The sequence below is a fragment of the Scomber japonicus genome, chromosome 19 (genome assembly GCF_027409825.1).
Source record: "Scomber japonicus isolate fScoJap1 chromosome 19, fScoJap1.pri, whole genome shotgun sequence".
Lineage (NCBI taxonomy): Eukaryota > Metazoa > Chordata > Actinopteri > Scombriformes > Scombridae > Scomber > Scomber japonicus.
In genome coordinates, this window is record NC_070596.1 from 24,819,157 (window position 1) to 24,832,818 (window position 13,662).

At 39.2% G+C, this 13,662-nt stretch overlaps 1 protein-coding gene across 3 annotated transcripts in view; it reads right to left on the reverse strand.

Annotated features, from left to right (window-relative positions):
• Positions 1-5,710: 5,710 nt before the first annotated feature.
• tnca (tenascin Ca) overlaps positions 5,711-13,662 on the reverse strand; it is a 34,584-nt gene continuing 26,632 nt past the window's right edge. For 2 of the 3 annotated variants that reach the window (XM_053339947.1, XM_053339946.1), the window contains 12 exons: positions 11,288-11,560; positions 10,896-11,018; positions 10,177-10,320; positions 9,929-10,048; positions 9,488-9,631; positions 9,258-9,388; positions 7,948-8,080; positions 7,405-7,556; positions 7,100-7,196; positions 6,840-7,001; positions 6,018-6,181; positions 5,711-5,876 (listed from right to left, as the gene is read on the reverse strand). In XM_053339947.1, the coding sequence (XP_053195922.1) occupies positions 5,766-5,876; positions 6,018-6,181; positions 6,840-7,001; positions 7,100-7,196; positions 7,405-7,556; positions 7,948-8,080; positions 9,258-9,388; positions 9,488-9,631; positions 9,929-10,048; positions 10,177-10,320; positions 10,896-11,018; positions 11,288-11,560 (1,754 nt within the window). In that variant the 3' untranslated portion in view covers positions 5,711-5,765. Of the gene's footprint in view, positions 5,877-6,017; positions 6,182-6,839; positions 7,002-7,099; positions 7,197-7,404; positions 7,557-7,947; positions 8,081-9,257; positions 9,389-9,487; positions 9,632-9,928; positions 10,049-10,176; positions 10,321-10,895; positions 11,019-11,287; positions 11,561-12,737; positions 13,050-13,662 lie in introns of all 3 variants that reach the window. The other variant, XM_053339948.1, reaches the window with a different exon arrangement.

Sequence of the window (13,662 nt, forward strand, 5' to 3'; positions counted from 1 at the left end):
TTCATCACCATCATCAGGTTAAAATTTTATTGAATTATGGCCTATATCTCGTTTTATAACTCAGCCTCTGCTGAATTTCTTTTTTTTTTTTTTTTTAGGGTGAGTTGTAAAATAGCATTGCATGGTGGCCCAGCGGCAGTGTGTCAGGTTCACCGCAAAGTAGATATTTAAGGTAACAGGATAGTAACTTGTATTTCTGTGCTAATAAGATCAGTTATTTAGAGACATAATTATAGCACAGGTATAAAATTGCCTGTTTAGAGGTCATAAGCTCAACCACAAAGCTGTGACACCTGAGCACAGTGAACACATCCATGTCGCTATTACCTCAAGGTTTGTAATGCTGACTATTTTATTCTGGTGCCATTTTGCAGTTACAGTAACACAGCATAATATCTAAAATAATTATAAAAATAAGACAATAAGTTGTTGTTTTTTTTAAAATATATAAGTCACTGGATACAAACCCTACAAAAAATATGTGTCAGGGGTAGTTTATTGAAATTAACACCATGTTCTTAAAAGTTTACAAGCAATATTACTAGACGTTGTAGCTGGGCTTATGTTAAATATAAATACATCTCTAAAGACCTGCAGTATGTAGTTATGTTGAAGTGACAAGTCATAAAATGATAAAATTGTCTAAAAATAACTTTTATTACAATCTCTAAGCCATTCATAGAACAGAGTGCATTTATACATAAATAACCGTATGACTGTGTGATGAATATGCTTACTTTTTTCAGCATGTAGTTTTATATAGTTCAGTTACTATGGCAACACGTTAGTATTAAGACAATGCAATGATAGGTAAAATTAAATACACTATCTTAATGTGATCAATTCTGCCCCAAACTTGTCCTACAATAAGTCTTAGTGTATTTTTCCTCTGCAGTGCTGCTGTAATATACTGCTCGAATGCAGCATATAAAGTATATGCAGCATTAATCATTGTCCAGTAATGTTTGGTGTACAGTGTGTGCATTGTCTACTCTCTAAAGTTTGTTTGGAGCAGTCCCCCAGGCAAAATATGTGATATATCTTTGGTGTACACTAAGCTTGGGCTCAAACATCTTGTATACTGTGTGTGCTTTGTACTTTTCTGCAGCGTACAAACACTTACAAAGTCTTTTTAAGAGCTGAATAAGAAAAAATAATACTACAAAGCAGCATAAACTTAAATCATTGATTAGAAGTTATTTGCACTCTGTAAAAAAATGAAATGCTAAATGCTCTTCTCTTTATGCTTAAGTCATTTTTATAATTTACAGCACACGCATGAGAACTTCACCCAGTAGACCTATATACGATAATAGTGCAGAGCATGAAATTACCTATTTTTCAATTACATATAATGTATAATGGTGGAGTGGGGAGTGTGGAGCGCGCTGACAGGGCCGTGCCAGATGATTTAGATACATGTTCACACACAGTGCCAGGGACTCTGCACCCAGAGCAGAGCCAATTCAAATATAGCACAGACTCTCGGGAAAAAGTTTCCTTGAAAAACATGATTAATGGCAGACCAGCATGTTTCGGCGTGGCTGCATGGCATGACTAATGCAAACAGGTTTTCTTAGGCAACACAGTAACCTTTGCTCAACCGGTACATACAGAAATCACAATTTGTATTTCTGCTCCTATTTAACAGCATGAAGTGAAATCTCTGTAGGTGCTGCTTTCAAAGTATCATCATTTACACTCAGACACAATTCCCAAATCCCTCTTTGTCTATTTAATTGCAGGTAAAACAGTATCCAATGACTCAGTAAGTGAATATTAAATAAAACCTAACCCAATTAAATACTACTTTTGCATATCTAAATAGAAACCAGACAGTGTGAAGGCAGACTTGTCTTTAGGTCATTGCATCAGCAGGAGAGAGTTGGCTGTGTAAATTCTTTGAGCAAACAATGATATAACACTGTACAAATACTGAGAGTATCACAATGTGTAGCAACACCATGACAGTTCCGAGAACTGTTGGCTAATTTTGGTTCACATGTACTGAAGCAGGACCCTGCTGAACTGCTGCCTTACCTGGGGGCGTAAACTTCCCCCGTATAGGAGGAACTGTATAGCAAGTAGGTGCATTATACAGTATGTCACCAAACACTGTGGTCTGCATAATTTAAATTCAGACAAGGCAGCAGCTCTCTCTCTCTCTCTCTCTCTGTGTATGTGTGTGTGTGTGTGTGTGTGTGTGTGTGTGTGTGTGTGTGTGTGTGTGTGTGTGTGTGTGTGTGTGTGTGTGTGTGCGCGTGCGTGTAAATGCTAATGTCAGGCATCGAACATGTTCACAGTAACAATCCGAACATGCTAACCAGCATGTCAGGAATGTCAGGACATTTTTTTTAAGTGTTTGGTCATAAACAAAAGTATTGGACACATTTAAAAACTGATTGATAAATTAATTTAATAGTTGGCAATTAATCGGTGAATTGACTAATTGTTGAAGCTCTAACCCTGACACACCAGCACTTAACCATCATTTTTGTTCATCATAAACTGACTAACTTTATCCTTTTATCTGAGTTAGCGTGTTAGGATGCTTAATGCAAACTTCTGCTGAGGCCAATTTAAATCAAAGTGTTGGACAAAGTGACATTTTGACCTGATGATGTCGCTATATGAAAAGTTCAGTTTTCACCAACAGCTGGTTCTGTGGGAAAACATAAACATCTGTGCCAAATTGATGGCAATACATCCAATAATTAAGACATATTACTAAAAAACAAACATGTCAACCTCATGGTGGCACTAGACAACATTTCATGCCAATCCAATAGTTGTGGAGTTATTTCAGCCAGTCTGGAACAAAGTGGCGGACCAACAGTCAAACCAACATTTATATCTTTTGAGCCAGAAACATGACAAACCTAAAATTTAGCATTCTCTTCGGTTAGTTTTCCAAACCAGCTGGATTAAGGGCGCCAACCATCGTCACTTCACAAGCACTATTAAAACCATGTGTGTTGCACTTTGCCTCGTGTTTCCACAACTTCACCAGTCAGAATACATACAGCATCTGACTAATAACCCCAACCCCAACCCCAACCCTAACCCTAACCGTAACCATCTTATCTACTGCTGTTATCTATCCTCCCAATAACAAGGAAGTAATCAGAACCATGGGAAATACTGGCCTCATATAATAATGCCGCCTATCAACCAATTGTTCAATCTATTTCTAAACACTGAAGGGTAATATTAAATATTTATGTCTGAAATATATTCCTCTCACTGTTTCTCTTCGGAGCAATATTACAAGAACACCTGACTCATAACCTCCATGTCCTAATTTAGAAACGTCTCAGGATGAAATTGGATCTCAGCAGTATGCATAGGTAGAAATCCAGGGCATCGGTTTATTTCTAAATCTCAAACTCCATGTGGAAAAACTCCCAGCTCTGTGCCAACCGACATCTAGCTTCTTGTCATTCCTCTTAGCATTCCTCTTTGTCATATTCAGACATCATGTCCCCAACATCCTAAACCTTCGGCGGCTGAGTGTTGTCAAGCTTCTCTAAAGCAAAAGATGAGCTGGGGTAACACTCATGAATACATAGAAACCATTACTGTGATCATGACTAAATGACTGATTGCCAAGAGTATCGGATGTAAAAGGCCAAAATGTACCTATTCAAGTGGGCTGCAAAACAAACAACCAGTACCAGAGAGCACTGAGAGGATATTGAGGTGGCTGTAGATTAGAGGAATGATCCATGCCACAAGGACACAAGGTCATCTGCTTGATGTTGAAAGACTAAAATGACCCCTCACTAGGATACTCGCGAGCCAAATGCAACAAAACAGGATAGTTATATCACCCATATTTAACTAAGACACGGCTCATTTTAGGCTTTGCGATTTTAAGGAACTGGCAAGTCTTCAAACACCAAAGCCTGCTCTAGCTGGAGGCAGAAATCAGCACCAAATAACAGTTTCGATTCAGATCTGGAACACTTCACCTCAACTATGGATTTAATGACAGCTGTAGAGGGATATTGATTTGGCAAACCACGTGCAGCTTGCACAAAAAGGCTCCAAAGGGCTTTGATTGCAAAAGAAAGATAACAGGTTTGAACCCAAACTTTGGAGTGGTGGTGAGATGCTGGTGCAGAGATATTAGGCTGCACTCAGGCTAATAAGTCCAAACTAATATCCAATATATTTATTTAAAGCTTTTATGAACAAGTTTGCGAAGTCTTGGTTTTAAAAGTCACCAGTTAAAGTTGTAAAAGTGTTTCAGTTGAGTTTAGATGGCCTGCACCAATAAAACTTGACAAGGTGACAAAGATTTAATTTGTTCTTTAAACTGGAGAATATTTCTTAATATCAGACGTTATAATGGATATCCACTATGTAAAATGTAGTCCTGAATGGCAACCAAGCCACATACTGTGTCAGAAGAGCTCTGCCAGCATTGAATAGAGAGTAAACACTGCCATCTGCTGGAGTGTATATGGAATTGATTTATAGGTTCACAGTTTTTCCAAGTCAGCTGCCCATATGAACATTGAAAGAGGTTTTAATTGATTTAATCATTCCTCCTTCATACTGGCTATCAAAAAAGACCCCTTTCAAATCAGTGTGAGTGATGGGGGCGGGGGTCAAAATCCTCCATATGTCCATAGTTACTTTGTGAATAAATAATCTGAAGCTTATATGAGGCTTCTGCAGTCTGAGTTAGTCATACAAAGTGGATATCTGCCATATTCACAGTCTTTTAAGCATCATATTCCCTCTTTGTGTTTCCCTGTTGAGCTGTGGTGGAAGTATTGAAACAAAAACATGGACTTTGGCATGAAAAAGACTGTTGAAAGAACGTTGAAAGATATCTACTTGATTTGACTCATATGGACAGTTAAGCTTCATATTAGCTTCAGATAAACTTTAAAATACATTTTTGTGTGGACTGTGGATTTTGTCCTCATCACTTACTTCAATGGTCAGTATGAAAAGGAGGAATGATTACAGCAAGAAAAACATGTTTCAATATTCATTTGGGACCTTGACTGTTGTTTTATGTGTCCTTAAAAGAAGAGCTCACACACATTTTTTATCAAACTAATGTTTTTATTTGCATTGAAGGTTACGGGTTACAAAATTTAAATATGAACAGTATTAGTGGCCTCCAAATGCTAAATCTTGACTGATGGTTCTCTTGGTTGCACAATCAACATATGAAAAAGAAAGTATGGAGTTCATTATGCATCATTTTATAAATTACTATTTTTTAATCTATAACTCAGAGTCAACTAATTAAAAATACAATGCCATTGAATAATCTTCCCATCACCTCCGGGGAATCGAGTGGCCTGATGCCTTCTGATTATGTGCCTTTGACATGCTACTGATTCAGTGGATTCATTCACACAATTTTTACAATTAATTCTCCTATGTATACAGCTGTTTGGTCCCCAATAACACATGCATATCCATTCATACTAATCAAACTCAATAGCTACTTTTCTCTTGGAACCCAAAAATGTGGGGATACACAAATGTAATCACACATACACGAGTGCCAAATTGGGACAGGTACGCTAAAGTGGCTAATTTTTTTATTCTTTGGTGTAACGTTACCACATTCGCTTCTGACAGCCGGTTGGACTACATTCAGTGTGGTTTTACGTCTTATTTTTAGAGATTGAGTTTCAGGTTGAGGGATCGTAGAAGTTCATGACAGCTGACGAGGCTTGGGGGGTGGGGGTGTGGGTGGAGATGAGGTGTATGTGAGGAAAAAGGGGGGGTTCACAAGTCTATGATCGTTTTTTTCTGCTCTCGAAATTTCTGAAGTTGGCTGGCCTAATCTTCATCTCTGCGAATTCAATTGAATGTTCGTGGCCTTTCCAGTGGAACCAGTTGATCCCCTGTGGAAAAACAGAATACAAATTACGAGGGGGGGGAAAGGCTCTAATGGTGAGACACTCAAAACACACGCAGTAATCTCTCCCTGGATGAGAATGGAGTAATCTGATATTTAATGAAATATCCGCACACACTGTACTTACCTTACTGTGGCTGGTGTCGCCATATTTCCCCATGAGGTTGACACGATGACAGTTTTTATACCAAAAGGCACCTTTGTAGGACAAGGCGCAGTTGGTGACAGCAATATCATTATCATTGTCATAGGTGGAGAATGGCCGACCCTGGTGGTAAGTCATGGAGTCACCTGGAGGAGATTAATAGATTAGAAAGGGTGATAAATGGGTTTATTATTCATATTACAGTAGAGTAACCTGACCACATGGGGCTTTTCTTATAGGACATTTTCAGAAATCTGTTTATTTACATCCTTGCCCAGATTTAGATGAGAGGATTGACTCTGCTGTCTATGCAATGATGTGTGAAGCTACATACAAGAGCTTATTTTAGATAAAAGAGTGGAAACAGCTCACAAAATCCAACTACCAGCACCTCTAACACCAAATAACACATCATCATTGGTTTGTTTAATCCATCCCTTGGTTGCTTGGTAACCTCATGCTGACGTCAAGACTCCAGGAAGTGACTGCGTCCAGCCAAGAAATAGTTTGGCACATAAATCTCCCTCATAAAAGTCAATTCACAATTTATTTATAGAACGCATTTAAAAAACAACAGGTGTTGACCGACATGCTAAACAGAGAAATTAAAAAAGATAATTACATAATTAGATAAGTAAGGGTCTTTAGCAGGGATTTAAGAGTGCAAATAGAGATCTGACAGTAATACAAATCAAATATAACTGTGTTAGTGTTGCTAGGCAAGGTTTTTCCAGTCTTAAAGCTAGCTTAGCTACCCAGCTGCTGTCTGTAGCTTCATATTCAGCATACAGACATGATGCCTACCTGCTGTTCCACTGTATCCTCCTATGTACATTTTATAGCGTGTTCTTGGCTCTGCAATCGTGAACTTGTCATACTGGGCGTAGACTGATTCCCCTTGATCCCTTAAGTCCACTCGCATCTCATAATGTCCAGAAGATGTGATCTTATGGAGGTTGGAGAGTCCTATAAAACAGGAGGGTTAATATGTGTGAATTGTGAGGTGACTGAGAGAGGTAAAGACAGAGTCGAAGTGAACGAGGCTCATTGATGAATGATCTTACCCAGCCAGAACTCATCATTCATGTTACCGAAGCCAGCGGTGTAGTTCTTCCAGTTCCTGTAGAAATCCAGCTTTCCATTCTGGCGTCTCAGGAGGACCTGAGGAGAACTGGCTTTCATGAGTGTTCGTGTGTCACAATAGCTTCACAATTATCATAACACACAACACCAAAGTAACTGCGGGGGTGACTTTCATTAGCAAAATGCAGCCGTTACATAATTTGCATGATAATACCCAGTTAAATGTGACTCATTGTGTTCTCTAAACTGTTTTTAATTAGATTTCAGCAGGTCAGGTTTTTCTCACCATCCATCCTCCGCCGTCTGTAGTCATGTCACAGTAAACCTGGATGGGTTGACTCTCCTCTCCTCCCACATAGATCTGGTGCAGACCGGAGGCCGTCTCTCCATTCAATAAAATCTGAGCACAGTCCTTCGGGTGTCTGTACAGCTGTCCGACTAGAAGCACATATTAAAAAGACATCAACTTTGAGACCATTATCTCTCAGACACAACTGCTTTATTTTCATCTTTCTTGTTATATTTAAAAAATGCATCGTATAAGACAGTGTACAGTATCACGAGTGAGAGTAAGAACCTCGGAAAGAAGCTTTTAAAAAATGAAAGAAAGGAAAAATAACTTTTTTTCCATTGAGAGCAGCTCAGACAGATGAAAAATAAGCACAGGTGATCTGACTGGAATATCAGATTAAGTGAAAGGAATTTGACGAAATGCATCTGGACCGTTGCGCAATCCAAATCATGAGATCTTTTACTGCTGAGAAAGACTCTGTAAATCTAGCTGCATTATGCTGGCTGTAGTCGTGTGTAGGTGTATAATCATCCTTACTGGTAGTGAAGACGGTGGTAATGTGACGACTCCTCTGGGCTCCAGCGTTGGCTTGCAGTCTGACATTGTACTCTGTGGAGCCAGTTAGCTGAGCCATGTTATAAGAGGAGGCTGTCGGGCTTAGAACCACCTCCTGAAATCACAAACATACACATATATATATATATATATACACACAAAAAACATTTACAAAGAGAAGGAACATCACAGAGGATTTAACTATAAAATGTTCAAACTCTTTAACTACTGCTAACCAGTTTTTTAATGAAATACTGTTAATTTTTATAGCTACGGGTTGAGTTAGGTCAGTCTATGTTGACCAAAGTGCTTTACAGGGACTATGAATTCCAATTAAATATGATATTACTATGAGGATTCAACAGTGGAAAAAGGTGGCACACCATCAAAGCCACTTTTTGTGTTTTTGAGGGTGAGCACCCAAGCGGAACGCACACATGCTGCTCCCATTTTATGAATAATTATAAAGATCAAGGGTAAAATTAACAAAAGTGAAAATGAAAATAAAAATAAATACAAGTTGGATAAAATCCCCAAAACACAAAAACAGATATAAACAGAGCTTCTTTGTGATGAAAAAGTCAGAAGAAAACAGATGGGATTTCTATTCAATTCACTCAAGTGTGAAAAACAACTAGAAAAAGTCTTGAAGCAAGCCAGAGATGGATAACCCATCATAGGATAATTTGTATATTCATTAATCATTTGCTAGTTGTCTCTTACTGTATAAATGGTCAGTTTATGAGACAATTTATGCCCAAAAGGTGTTGAATTATGTCAGAAAATCAAACCTATAAGACAAACAATGCCAACAAACTGAACATATACAAGTAACATAATGTTAATTTGGTCATTTTTTCTTTCTTTGAATGATCTCCACATCTTTGAGGTGTCCTCGAATGCACCAGGTACATTGTATAATAGATTTTCCTTCCATGTTTATGTCAAATGAAAACAATGACTTCCTCGGAGTTAGGAAATCCATCCAAAGTTTTTTGGCATGATTTGAAAAATAGTCTTCAGTAATGTTGAGTATACAATCTGAGCTATTTTGGCTTAAAGAAACAAAACCAACACTTTTTTGGGCGAGCTAACATAATGTTCTTACATATTTTACTTTTTTAGGCATTTGTATATATTATTTGTTCTTATTTATTTTATTTGTATGAGCTACTGGATATATGAATTCCCCCTCTATCTATCTATCTCTCTCTCTATCTCTCTATCTATCTATCCATCCCATGACCCAATAATTTAACTGATGATTAAACTGATGATGCAACTGTACGTACCCTGATTGTACCATCAGCAGAGGAGAAGGTGAGTGTGTAACCAGTGACGGCAGCCTGTGGAGGTTTCCATGTGAGCGTTGCACTTTCAGTTTGAATGTTAATAGCTGTCAGATCTCTAGGAGGGTCCACATCTGTAAATAAAACGCAACCCCACTCATTAAAATGTTGTGTAACTAGGAAACATTTAGCTTTGAGTCATGATCTCAACAAGTTATCTTTTCAAGACTAACCAGTGGTGAATTCAGTTGCAGCAGAGGCGCTCTTCTGAGCTTCTTTCATCGCATGTACTCCCACTGTGTAATGAGTTCCTGGAACCAGGGAGCCCATCTCGAACTCCACTGTGTTCCCAGAAACATGCTCCACCACTGGGGAAACTGCAAGGCAGGGAATACACACATCAACTGATCAAATAACATAATAGACCACACAGTAAAGCATTTTTTTAGCCATATACACCTAAATAATTTATTAAATAAGCAATGCGACTACTAGAAACGTCACTTCTACAGATTGACTAATACTAAGTAGAGTATATCCTTTATTTAACCGGGTAAGTGAAAATTTGAGTACTATTCTCCCAACCTTTAAACATTCTGCCTTTACTAAGTAATAATGGAGATAAACATTAACTTAAATAGCAAAAACTACTAAAACACAATAAACAGTCTCACCTGATTCAGCGCTGTAAGTAATCACATAGCCGTCAACAGTGGCCACAGACGGTTGCCACAGCAACAGAGCGGTGGTGTCGGTGACGTTAACTGCAGTCAGACCCTGAGGTCTGTCCAAAGCTGAAGGGCACAAACATGAACAGTCTCAAGAGAAATGTATTCAGTTTAATATGAACTGACTTCAGTGTCACTCTGAGTTAGGAGTGGCGCTGACGTTATGAGTGATGTAAGAAAGGACGAAAGCCAACCTGTGGTTATAGTGTCTGTGCTGGGATCACTCTCCTCCAGACCCTTCACGGAGCTGACCGTCACCTGGTACAACTTGCCAGGCAGCATGTTGGGTAGCACAGCCTCTAACACGTCGCCATCCACAGTCACTGTCATCGGGGTTCCTGTAGAGGAGAGAAAAGAAAATATAAGTTCTGCACTAACAACACCACAAACTGAACATCTAACTACACATCACATGATTGTATTTGAAGTCTTCAGTAACAAACAACAGAGGTCAACCTCATAGTGTCACTAGAGGAAAGGTCAGGGAATAACTCCATGAATGATCTCTATGAATGTATGTATGTGCAAAATGTCATGGCAATCCATCCAACAGTAGTTTATATTTCAGTCTGCCATCTTGGAGCTTGAAAACACTCATTTAAACGTCTAAAAAATTACAAACTAAACAAAACTGTTTCTAATTTCAAATGTAAATCCATCTTGAAAATAAAATGTAAACCTGCAGCGAATTGTAGCAATTAGTTAACTAATTATCTCTGGTGTGTCCTGCTGGCTTAGTGGTTGAGACAAATACAATGTAAAGGCAACTTCTACAGTTCAATTCACAGCTAGTGGACCTTTGATGCCTGTCACACCCTTCTCTCTTCCCTTGTTTCTGTCTCTCTACGCTGTCTAACTGTCAAATAAAAAGCCAAAAATGCCAAAAAAGTAAACCATTCTGATTGACCCTTACCTCCTTCAAATAGCACATAGGTGATGCGGTAGCTATCCACTGGGGAGCTCGCCAGGGACCAGTGAACTACAGCTGAGGAGTCAGTCACTTCAGAGAAGTGCAGTCCTCTTGGAGTCGACAGGCCTAGTGAAGTGCAAATGGAGACGCGCAGACAGGAAAGCAGGAAAAAAGAAGGTGAATTAAAGTGAAGGAAATATTTCAATAAACCTTGGTATTTCCCGAATGACCATTTTCCACAACAGACAGACATGGAGTTAAGCCTTAAACCAGAGGAATAAAGATGATTAGTGGGACTGTGTGTCCAGTTCTCTGACAGCAGACGTCACACCCAAAACTTACGAGGTTAAAGTAGTTAGTATAAAACTAAACACTTTGCAGTGTTGTTCATATACCTGTCTGAGCAACCCCAGTAATAGGTTGGGAGCGTCGGTCCAACGTGACACCATAAAGCTCGATTTCATATTCAGTGCCACCCATGAGTCCAGTTAAAACCATGGTTCGGTCGTCACCGCGGACGTTGTGTTCCCGAGGATGGGCTAACCTTTTACTGTCTCTTATTTTGATCACAAATCTGTCAAACATATCTTCATCAGCCGTCCACGATAGACGGAAACTGTCGGCTGTGGTATCCGAGACAAAGAGATGCTCCACCTCCGGCTCAGCCTCTGGTTAGAAAGGAAACATAACGTTGCAGTAGGTTTGTTGTTTTCCCAGAAATATTCACCAGCTTCTGAGAGACGACGACAAGGCATCAGTGTGGAAGAAGTCAGCGAATCAGACAAGAAGGTTTCCAGGTGGCAGACAGGGTTATGTTCCAGCCTGAAGGCCTTTTTGTCCACCACCTCTGATCTGCCATGCTCCGTTAGTGTAAATCAGTGAAAACACAGTGGACGGGCCACAAAGGCTTTAGTTGGGAGAATTAAAAAGACAAGATGCTTTTTGTAGATGTTTATTTATGTCAGTTAACAAGTCGACATTCCCTAAAAAAAAAGGCTCTGACGGATCTGTTCGGAGGATTTGTCGGAGGCTGAGACGAGATCCCCATGCGTCCTCAAGGCAGTGATGCATTCAGTGCATTCAAAGATAATGAAATAAAAGAAATTAGAAGTTAAATCAACTGACATTTCATGCTAAGAATGTCTGTTGATTTATCAGTGTTTTCCCACTTCTGATAATTTAGTTTTATTCGGTTGTTTGTATCCATCCGCTGGAGCTTTTTTTTTTTTTTTGCCTGATTTATCAACCAACAAAGAAAGCAAAAGCAGCATGGTAAAAGTGAGTTAAAAAGCTATTCAGAGACATGATACGATAATCATATCATGTCCACTGACATCTGCTTGTCGCATATCAGAAATCTGAGGGGAAAACACACTTTAAAATATGAAGACAAACATATATGCTTGTTCATATTTTTTGGAACGGAGAAGAAACAGACGGGAGCTCCACACATTCCTCTTCCTCCCTGTGATGAAGCTGCATACCAAGAGAAACAGACTGGATGCTTAAAACAAAAGGAAAAGTGAGATCATTCTGGAAAAAGAGTTATGTTAAAAAAAATCTGAGTTAGGGTTAGGTAACAGTACTGAGCTGAAGCCTCACCTTCAAAACATGGTATGAACCAAAATACATCAATGCTCAAGTTAAATTTGTTAAAGATATCTTTCAATTATGAAACAAAAAGAATGAATATCAGGTTAGTGTGTCTTTTATAGGTCTGCCAGGTTGTGATGGTGAAACTTCAGAGTTGGATCATAAAGTTTAAGGATCAAATACACACAACAAAATGAGGAATTGCACTTTTTAGTAAGACGAGGGGGCCTTGCAGTGCACTGTGAGTGATACCTGTCACAGCCACTGTAGTCAGAGGCCGAGAGAGAAGCCCTGACTCTGATACCCCGGTCAGCCTGACCTCATAGCCTATGCCGGTGATGAGGCCCCAGATGTCCAGGTGACTTTGGTTTCCTGCCACAGTGAACTCCTGAGGCTCCAGCAGCCAGCCGGAGTCTGTCACCACTATGTGAAATTGGTTGAAGCCACCACTAGAGGGGGCTAATTCCTCCGGCTGCTGCAGCTGCTGCTTCACCACCCACGACACACGGAAGCCGTAGGGGGTTATGTTGGAAATGGTCAAGTTTTCCACTTTAGGCAATGGAGCTGGAGGGGAGTGGGATTGATTTTTTTTTTTTTCAGAGAGGGAACAAACGTGGGAGGGAGGACAAGATTCAATTAGGAGGATAATGTGTGCAATGGTTGCAAAAGCAAATCATCTTCCTGTGAGGTACCAAGTTTTAAAGAGGCAAAAGGAAAATAATCAGATATCAGGTGTTTAAAAAAAAAGAGAACTTCTAATCTGAATATCTCAAACAATTTTAAAAGGCCAAAACATTAAAAGGAAAATTTGGCACGCATCATATTACTTAATGTGCTTCCATCACACAGACAGTGGAAAAATGAGTACAACCTCACTAATCCATCTTGCCAGGGGTTTTTAAAAGGCATTTAGAGGCTTTGGTTTGGTTTTGCTGGTTGGATCTAAAAATGGGTTGGCAATGAAATAAATTAGCTGAGAAGAAACAGGCAACCATCTCATGAATGTAATCGAGTGAGACTACTGAGTTAAGTTAAAAAAGTTTTCCTATCTCCCGAGACTGTAACTTTATCTAGAAAAAAATATTATTCATGCTTAATTTAAGAGCCTTCTGCACTTGTTGAATACAACTCAACACAGCCATCATCTAGTGGTCATTACTGGTACTGCATCTTAAGG